The following is a 10,460-nucleotide window of genomic DNA, read 5'->3' as shown; positions in this document are numbered from 1 at the left end:
GTAGTTACATTTTTTTAGAGGTGCACGTCAGCGACGGCCACGGCGTAGGGCTATGCGTCGATGCCATAGCATACACATGCATTTGACGCAGAAGTATGAATCAGCCTTTAGTCCGAACCCGACTGCTCCTGCTTAAATTCAGCATTTGTTGTCCGGCTGCCCGACCTGCCCCGTTTTCTACCCGCAGCACCCGTTCCTGCTAAAGAGCAGTGGGAGAACAAAACCAAAAACCACCCAGCTATACAAAGTCCAGACAGCATTTAACAAGCCGTCTGTATAAACACACACACACACACACACACTAGCACCAAGCAAGTGACACACACACATAGGCATCATGCTCTGTCTCTCATTCACACACACATACACCTCTTATTCTTGCGCACACACACACAGCAACATTCACATTCAACATTCACTGTCTCATTCACACACATACATATGCGTGCTCGGGTATCGGGAGCGATACTGTTAGACCGCCCGCTCCCATCCAAAATTAAACCAGTTACCGACCGCCCCCGCGCTTTTTTCGGAAACTTATTCCTGTGCCGACACAAATCTGGTCGGTATAGCCGTGGGAATGCAGACATCTACTTCAGTGTGAGTGTGTGTTGATGCTTCTGTCAGTCTATGTCGCTCCTGTCGCTGATCATCTAGAACTCCACATCTATAATGCTCTTAGTCTATGCTGACATCATCTTCAGCAGCTCAAACACTCTAATGGCTAATGGACAGACGGCTGCTTCTCACTCAGGGCTGCTGGACATGCTAATGAGATGGAGACTAGTGGGCGGGGCTTTCCCCCTCTGATGACACGTACAAAGGGAGAATGCCAATCACAGTGTTTCATGGCACAGAGAAATCAATGATCAGAGACGAGTTCTTAAAATTATTGTGTTTAGAAATATGTTGAAGAAATCCAACCCAAGCTTATTCTAATGTAGCCCCGCGGATGTTTTCTGGAGGTCGCGATTTACATGGCCGGAATTTCGTATGGCTGCATTTCGTTTTTTCAAGCGAATGCTATTGGGCGGTGTGACGCCGCTCCTCTTCGCGCTCGTCGACTGGGCTGACAGCTCACCTTTGCGTGGAGGGCTCTCCCGCTGCAACTAGTCTGTCCGGTTAGCTCGTTGTGTTACGTCAGCGGAGCGGAGGCCCAGAGGAGGAGGAGTCCGACGACCAGGTTCGAGTCCGGGGAAGAGCAGTTCCAGAAATCAGGTAAGACAAAACACAGAATCCAAAAAATAAAAGCGAACGAGTTTGTGACAAGGCAAACGTGGTGAAATCTGAAAACTCGGTCAAAATCGGTCTGGGCTTTTCTTTTTCTGCACGACTTTTGTAAATCATCGCTTGGGTTTAGGAAAGAAGGAGGAGGGTGGCCGGGTCGGCTGATTGGCCGGCCGCCCTGTCAATCGTTCAGTCGTTCGGTCAATCGGACAGACAGTAGCTCGACAGCGGCCTTCGGTGGCTTTTAAGAGACGTTCAGGAGGAGGAAAAGCGCGGCACAGAGACCTCTCGCGGATTCGTGAAAACAAACACTGCACAAATACGTACCTCCCGGGGGTGATTTCGCGGTCTCCAGAAACGTCCACAGGCTATATTTCCAGAATGAGCCTGGGTTGGAGAAATCTCTCCGTTAAATAGAAACTGGGGAAAAAAATATACAGGAGGGCTAAAATATTTATAAACAAACCTGTGTGTGTGTGTGTGTGTGTGTGTGTGTGTGTGTGTGTGTGTGTTTGCAGGTATTGCGGTGTGTAATATCCCGTCAGCAGCAGTGGAGGAGACGGCGGACTCGACTCTGTGTCACGTGTTGAATCTGTACCGCAGGAACACGTGGTTATACCAGGCTCTGCGCGAGGGCACGCGTGTGCAGAGTGTGGAGCAGATCCGAGAGGTGGCATCCGGAGCCGCACGCATCCGCGGAGAAACACTCGGACTCATCGGCTTCGGTTAGACACACACACACACACTCTTAACCCTGCTGTACGGTTCAGACTGACTCCCCTTTGGTGATGTTGCTGCTGTCTTTGCTCCATTGACTTTCATTATAATCACATGTATTGATTGCACAGTCATGACAGCAGATGTCAGGTGTTCTTGACTGCTGCTGGTTTCCCCTGTTGGGATTAAGAGGGACAATGTGTCATTAATACTGTTGATTATCTGCTGTCGTGACTTTACAGTCAATAAATGTGATTATAATGGAATTCAATGGAGCAAAAACAGCAGCAACATCACCAAAGGACAGTCAGTCTGTTAAGTGTTTCCTCTGAGCAGAGCTGAGTGTTGGTTTGTGTGTGTGTGTGTGTGTGCGTGTGCACAGGTCGGTCGGGTCAGGCCGTCGCCGTCCGGGCCAAAGTGTTCGGCTTCAACGTGATCTTCTACGACCCGTACCTGCAGGACGGTCTGGAGCGCTCGCTGGGCGTGCAGCGCGTTTACACACTGCAGGACCTGCTGTACCAGAGCGACTGTGTGTCCCTGCACTGCAACCTGAACGAACACAACCACCACCTCATCAACGACTTCACCATCAAACAGGTGTGTGTGTGTGTGTGTGTGTGTGTGTGTGTGTGTGTGTGTGTGTGTGTGTGTGTGTGTGTGTGTGTGTGTGTGTGTGTGTGTGTGTGTGTGTGTGTGTGAGTGTGTGTGAGTGTGTGTCAGTGTCTGTGTGTTTGTACTGTATGTTTTTATGTCAGTGTGCTCGTGTGTGTTTGTGTGTCAGTGTGAATGTGTGTGTGTGTCGTTGTGTATATATGTGTGTTTGAGTGAGTGTTTGCATGTGTTAGTGTCTTATGTAAGTCTGAATTGGTATGTATATGTCAGTAAATCTGTGTGTGTGTGTGTGTGTGTGTGAATATGCAAGTATACTGTCCCCTCTGGACAAACCTAGTCATTACACCTATCTTGCTCTCTCTCTTTGTGTGTGTGTGTGTGTGTGTGTGTGTGTGTGTCAGATGCGTCAGGGGGCGTTTCTGGTGAACACAGCTCGCGGGGGTCTGGTGGATGAGAAAGCTCTCGCTCAGGCGCTGAAGGAGGGCAGAATACGAGGAGCTGCTCTAGACGTGCACGAAACTGAACCCTTCAGGTGAAAACACACACACTCATACACACACTTCTGACAACACACACATAAACATATACAACCACACTACTGAAAACACACACACACAAATACATACACTTTTGACAACCACACACACTCGCACATCCTTTTGACAATACACACTTTCTCACACTCACACACACACACACACACACACTCCTCTGACATACACACACTCTTCTGACAACACAGACACATGTACACCCACTCTTCTGACACACACTCACACATACATACTTCTGTCACATACACACACACACATACACACTCACTCTTCTGACAACATACACACTTACACACACTCTTCTGACCACCCCCCCCCCCCCCACAAACACACACTCACACTCATGCTTCTGACAACACACATTCACTCAGTTGACAACACATACACACATAAACCTCTGTCACACACACACTCTTCTGACAAAACACAAACACTCACACACACACACACACACACACACACACACTCAGTTCTTTAAAAGTGGCGCTAAATTATCTAAAATGTTACAAAAGTGTTTACATTTGTGTGTGTGTGTGTGTGTGTGTGTGTGTGTGTGTGTGTGTGTGTGTGTGTGTAGTTTTGCGCAGGGCCCTCTGAAAGACGCTCCTAACCTGATCTGCACTCCTCATACGGCCTGGTACAGTGAACAGGCGTCTCTGGAGATGAGAGAAGCAGCTGCTACAGAGATACGCAGAGCCATCACAGGTACACACACACACACACACACACACACGCCCAGATCCACTCATGTACATGAATACATAACCACACACACATACATACATGCAAACATACACAAACACCCACACAGTCACACAATGTTATGAAGATAAGCATTTTTTTGCGCTGTTATTTTTATTTGTTTTTATTTGATTATATTTTTATTATTTAATAATTATATCTTTATATTTGATCATATTTTATTTTAAATGTTAATTTATTTATTTTTTTATTAAATTATTATATTTTTAATTTTTATTTTAAATGTAATTGTTTAATTTTATTTGTTTTTATTCATTGTATTTTTTTTATTTTCATTTATTTGAATTACATAGTGTTTAAATCAATGGTAATTTTGATTTATCTTATCATTTATTTTTAATATAATTTTATTTTACTTTATTGTACTTTTATTAATATATTTTGTTTTCAGATTTCTGTTGTATTTTATTTCTTTATATACCCTAACAATATTTTGGTACATTTAATATAGCACATTTAGAGCTTAATGCTGCAACCGAGTAGTGATAATTTTCTAGTAGCTGCTAATTAGTGTTGCTCATGCTGAAAGTCTGCTGATGTGCTGGATCTGTGTCTCCGTCAGGTCGTATTCCAGACAGTTTGAGGAACTGTGTAAATAAAGAGTTCTTTGTGTCGTCGGGTGCCTGGGGCCTGATGGAGCAACAGGTTCATCCTGAGCTCAACGGCGCCGCCTACAGGTACAACACACACACACACACACACACACACACACACACACACACACACACACACACACACACACACACACACATTGTTTTTGTGAATTGGGGCACAATATATACATTTCCACAGTTTTTCTACTGTACAAACTGTATTTCCTATTGGCATAACCCCACCCTAGCCCTAAACCCCCCTCACAGGGAACTGAGGACAGTTTTTTTCTCTGACAAAAACTCATTCTGTGTGATTTAGAAGCTTTTGGAGAAATGAGGACGTCAGCAATGTGCTCATAATTCACCACTTTCTGTAATACCTGTGTCATTATACAGATTTGTGTCCTGATATGTCACAAAAACATGTACACACACACACACACACACACACACACACACACACATCTGCTCTTATTCAGTCATCCTGACGTCTACAATAATCATTTTATTTTGACTCTATTTTTTTATTACAAACGTAGCTAAAAAAACGTTTTAACGTAGAGTTTTTCTCTGAATTTAACGTTTTTTCTCTGAACTTCACAACGTTATTCCTAAAATGTAAACAAAATCTTGAAAAACACAACTTTATTCTTGAAAGTTTAAGTTTAACTCAACTTTCTTCTCTAAATTGAACACATTTTATTCTCTGAAGTTAGTGAGTTTGCTCTTAACATTTTATTTTGGCATATTTTTCTGTTGAAACCACTTTATTTATTTTTTTTAAATGTAACATGTTTTTTTTCTCTATGCATAATCAATTTAATCTCAAAACATAACAATTTCTGTCTGAAAATTTAATTTTATTCTTAAAAAATGTAAACTTATTTCTTTTAATTTAAAATTTTAAAGTTAAAAGTTTATTTTAACTTTTTTTAGACTTTTCTCAAAATGTTTAGTTTCATCATCATTCTTCATTTTCATTCATTGTCTCAGTCACATGGTCCTCATGAATAATTAATATTTAAAACCATATTAGCCACACCCCCATGGTAAAATAACATGTGTAATTCTGAGCCCCACCTCCATCTGCTTCTCCCATACAGCCATGTCAACCAATCACTGCAGGCCATCACCACCGGCTCCGCCCCCCAAGACAAAATCATTGCCTAAACACGAGCAGGTAAACTCTGACCTCTGACCCCTGATGACCTCTCACTCCTTCCTCTCCATTTGTACACAAACATCCTCATCCTAATTTCATTTATAAATGGTTGTTATAAATGTATTAGATATTTAATAATAATATTAATATTATATTATTTAATATTAATTTAATTATTTCATAATTATCTGGAGATAATATGAGGGAAACTGATTATGATTTATAAATATTCTGTTTTTAAAAATGTGTAAAAAAGTAAAATTCAATCAGTACAAGTGCAGCTAAATATGACATTCATTGTTACAAGATAATATTTTATTATTATGAGAAAATAAGTGCTTATTACAAGATAATATCTCATTATCATGAGAAAGGCATTATTATGAGACAGTATCCCATTATTATGACTTGCAAATTATTACTGTTTTATTTCATGGTGGAAACAGACTTCCATATTTTAGATCAACATTACTCAGAAACAAAAAACAAACAAACATTATTCTCAGTGTAACAAGTTATTTTCTATGAAGATAACTTTATTATCGAAATGTAAATTTTTCTACTGTCAAAGCATAACTTCATTTCAAAATTGAACAAGTTTTTTTTTCTTTTATTCTCAACATTTCTCAAAATATAACTTTTTTTCTCTAAAAATAATGACTTTAATCTGGAAATGTAAATAAAACATTTCTTGAAACTACTCAAAATTTGAAAACTTTTCTCTGAAGATGTATCACATTTTATTCTCTGAATTTAAAAGTTTATTCTCACCATTTATTTAGAATTCTGATTTTAAAATGTAACATTGTTTCTCAAAAAAATTCTTTACATTTAATTACTTAGATCTCTTAATTAATTTTTTTCTCAAAAGCTTAAGTTTTTTTCAAAAAATCACAACTGTAATCTGGAAATATTTTTTTAAAGCTATTCTCAAAAAAAGTTACTATTATGAGATAATATCTCATTAATTTGAGAAAGTAAGTCATTATTACGAGTGATCTCATTATTATGAGAAAGCAAGTCAATGTGACGAGATAATATCTCATTATTATGAGAAAACAAGTCCTTGTTATGAGATATCTCAATATTATGAGAAAATATCTCATTATGAGATAATAATAAGAAAGTCATTATTACAAGAAAGTATGTCATTAATATGAGATAATATGAGATAATAAGAAAGTCATTATTATGAGATATCTCATTGCTATGAGAGTCATTATTATGAGATAATATCACATTATTATGAGAAAGTAAGTCATTGTTATGAGATAATATCCCATAATTATGAGAAAATATCTCATGAGATGATAATGAGAAAGTCATTATTACGAGAAAGTATGTCATTATTATGAGATAATAATGAGAGTCATTATTATGAGATAGTAAGTCATTATTATGAGAAAAATTCTCATTATTATAAGTAATTATTGTCATAATATTACTGAGATAATATCTTATTATTATAAGAAAGTAGGTTGTTATTATAAGATATCTCATTATTAGAAGACAGTGTTTTAAGAATGTCATCAAAAACGGATCTACTTTTTTCTCTCAAAATGTATCACATTTTATTCTCTGAATTTAATAGTTTATTTTCAACATTTTATTTACGATTTTGATCTCAACATTGAAATTTTTTTTTCGAAAAATATACTTTTTCTCTGAATTTAATGACTTAATTCTCAACATTTTATTTTTCCTAATGTTATTTTTTTTAAATAACGACTTTAATCAGAAAATATAAAAAAAAATCCTTAACTATTTTTTTTTCATTTTAAAAAATTCTCAACCTCTTTTCTCAAGATTTATTACATTTCATTTTCTGACTTTCATAGTTTAATCTCAACATTTAATTTAGACTTTTTTTTAAACAACTTGAAACAACTTTAATTCTAAAATGTATGAAATTTTTTCTCAACTTTGTTCTCAAAACGTATCATGTTTTTTCTTAAAACATGATGAATTTAGTCTTGAAATTGAAAAAAATCTCCAAACAAATGTTCTTAGATTTTAAATGAATTTTATAAAACTTTGACATTTTCAAATATAAAAAATAGAAATAAGTAAAAAAAAAAAAAGAAAGAAAAACTTCTAATCAAAAATGTAATTCTTTATTTTCATCTCAACAATATGGTTGGTCAATGGTTGATCCAAGACAAATACTTTTTTAGGCTAATAATATTGACCTTAAAATGTCCTTAAAACAATGAAAAACTGCTTTTACTCTGGCCGAATCTAAACAAATCAGACTTTCTCCAGAAGAACAAATATTAGAGGAAACACTGTGAGAAATTCCTGAATCTGTTCAACATCTACTGGGAAATATTCACTGGAGGGCGAATAATTTTGACTTGACTGTAATCTGTAATCAGGTGTGTATAGTGTCTGCATGTATTGATGTGTGTGTGTGTGTGTGTGTGTGTGTGTGTGTGTGTGTGTGTGTGTGTGTGTGTGTGTGTGTGTGTGTGTGTGTGTGTGTGTGTGTGTGTGTGTGTGTGTGTGTGTGTGTGTGTGCGTGTGTGTGTGTGTGTGTGTGTGTGTGTCAGGTTTTCCTCAGGTATGCTGGGTCTGTCAGTGGGTCTGGAGGGTCTGGTATCATCGGTCAGTGCAGTAAAGCAGTCATCATCTCCAAACCAGCCCGTCTCCAAACACATGGAGAGAGGAGAACATCTGAGCGAGCAATAACAAACACACACACACACTGGACTCAAAGAGGGAACACACACACTCCTCTGAACACACACACACACTCATCATTTGTACAGTCTGGAGGATGTTTTTGACTGGCGCTCTCCTGTTTTTACATCAGCATTAGTAAAGGACGGCGTCCGCTAGTTTGAGGCGTGTATTTTTCACTATCTTGCCTACATTCTTCATCTCTGAGTGTGAGTTTAGCTGAAATAAAGCAGGCAATAGATGACAGTCAAAGCCACGCCCACTCAGCCATCCGTCAAGATGATTGACAGCTCAGCGCTCGCTCTGATTGGCAAGATATCTCAGACTTTGATGATTGACAGCTCAGTGCTCAAATGAAACCCGCTCAAATAATATATGCAGGTTCATGACTCTCTCTGATTGGCAGAGCTCAATGATTGACAGCTGAGCACTTGTTTCAGTTGGCTGAACTTTCAAACTTTGACGACTGACAGTTCAGTGCTCGCTTTGATTGGCAGAGAAATCTCAGACTTTGATGATTGACAGCTCAGTGCTCAAATAAAATCTGCTCAAATAAAACACACAAGTTCATGACTCGCTCTGATTGGCTGAGCTTGCAGACTTCCGTGATTGATAGCTCAGCTCTTGCTCTGATTGGCTGAGCTCTTAGACTTCAATGATTGACAGCTCAGCTCTAGCTCTTAATGGCCAGAGCTCTTTGACTTCATTGATTGACAGCTCAGCGCTCTCTCTCTCTGATTGGCTGAGCTCTCAGATTTCATTGATTGACAGCTCAGCACACGCTCTGATTGGCTGAGCACTCAGACTTCAATGATTGACAGCTCAGCTCTTGCTCGGATTGGCTGAGCTCTAAGACTTCAGTGATTGACAGCTCAGCTCTTGCTCTGATTGGCTGAGCTCTTAGACTTCAATGATTGACAGCTCAGCTCTTGCTCTGATTGGCCGAGCGCTCAGCCTTTATTGATTGACAGCTCAGCGCTCAAATGAAACCCGCTCAAATAAAATAAGCAGGTTCATGACTCTCTCTGATTGGCTGAGCTCTCAGACTTTGAGTAATCACTCAGCTCTTGCTCTGATTGGCTGAGCTCTCAGATTTTGATGATTGACAGCTCAGTGCTCGTTCTGATTGGTCAAGCTTTCAGACTTAACGACTGACAGCTCAGCTCTTGCTCTGATTGGCCGAGCTCTCAGTCTTTAATGATTGATAACTCAGCACTTGTTCTGATTGGCTGAGCTCTCAGACTTTGATGGTTGACAGCTCAGCTCATGCTCTGATTGGCCAGAGCTCTCAGACTTCAATGATTGACAGCTCAGCCCATGCTCTGATTGGCCAGAGCTCTCAGACTTCAATGATTGACAGCTCAGCTCATTCTCTGATTGGCCAGAGCTCTCAGACTTCAATGATTGACAGCTCAGCTCATGCTCTGATTGGCCAGAGCTCTCAGACTTTAGTGATTGACAGCTCAGCTCATGCTCTGATTGGCCAGAGCTCTCAGACTTCAATGATTGACAGCTCAGCTCTTGCTCTGATTGGCCGAGCTCTCAGTCTTTAATGATTGATAACTCAGCACTTGTTCTGATTGGCTGAGCTCTCAGACTTAAGTGATTGACAGCTCAGCTCATGCTCTGATTGGCCAGAGTTCTCAGACTTCAGTGATTGACAGCTCAGCTCATGCTCTGATTGGCCAGAGCTCTCAGACTTCAATGATTGACAGCTCAGCCCATGCTCTGATTGGCCAGAGCTCTCAGACTTCAATGATTGACAGCTCAGCTCATGCTCTGATTGGCCAGAGCTCTCAGCCTTCAGCCAAGGAACATTCCCCGTGTGTTCAGTTCAGTTTTCTCTCTGCTTTTGTATTTGATCTCTGGAGAGGTTTTGTTTCCACTGTAAGACTCAGGAAAATCACACTGTTGCTGTTTGTTTGTTTGTGTATCTTCTTCTCCATCAGACGTTAGGATTGTTTGTGCTGTACAGTAGATGAAGCGTTCTGTCCTGTTGTGTTGATCTTCATCTCTCGTTGGGTTTGTTCTGTTTGTTTGTCAGATTATCGGGAGCTGAGTGGGACTTTCTTTCTTTTATTGTGATTTTATTATTATTTGTTTCTTGTACGTTTAGCATCGTTACAGATCAAATAAAACACGCAGGTTCACAAC

The 10,460-nt window shown here is 39.5% G+C and overlaps 1 protein-coding gene and 1 long non-coding RNA gene across 13 annotated transcripts in view; one reads left to right on the top strand and one right to left on the bottom strand.

Moving 5' to 3' along the window:
• ctbp2l (C-terminal binding protein 2, like) overlaps positions 1 to 10,460 on the top strand; it is a 68,572-nt gene extending 58,112 nt beyond the window's left edge. For 7 of the 12 annotated variants that reach the window (XM_073918993.1, XM_073918988.1, XM_073918991.1 and 4 more), the window contains 6 exons: positions 1,746 to 1,952; positions 2,327 to 2,541; positions 2,958 to 3,088; positions 3,688 to 3,815; positions 4,435 to 4,549; positions 8,177 to 10,460. In XM_073918993.1, coding sequence (XP_073775094.1) covers positions 1,746 to 1,952; positions 2,327 to 2,541; positions 2,958 to 3,088; positions 3,688 to 3,815; positions 4,435 to 4,549; positions 8,177 to 8,315 — 935 coding nt within the window. In that variant the 3' untranslated portion in view covers positions 8,316 to 10,460. Of the gene's footprint in view, positions 1 to 1,745; positions 1,953 to 2,326; positions 2,542 to 2,957; positions 3,089 to 3,687; positions 3,816 to 4,434; positions 4,550 to 5,568; positions 5,646 to 8,176 lie in introns of all 12 variants that reach the window. The other 5 variants (XM_073918997.1, XM_073918990.1, XM_073918995.1 and 2 more) reach the window with 1 other exon arrangement.
• On the bottom strand, positions 5,029 to 7,674 carry LOC141376899 (uncharacterized). Its single transcript, XR_012388285.1, has 3 exons — positions 6,572 to 7,674; positions 6,249 to 6,349; positions 5,029 to 5,076 (listed from the first exon to the last, which is right to left on the bottom strand). It is a non-coding gene; the product is annotated as an uncharacterized lncRNA (long non-coding RNA).

This window comes from Danio rerio, chromosome 12, assembly GCF_049306965.1.
Source record: "Danio rerio strain Tuebingen ecotype United States chromosome 12, GRCz12tu, whole genome shotgun sequence".
NCBI lineage: Eukaryota > Metazoa > Chordata > Actinopteri > Cypriniformes > Danionidae > Danio > Danio rerio.
Note: the sequence above shows the minus strand (reverse complement) of the source record. Positions and strands in the feature narration are given on the sequence as shown.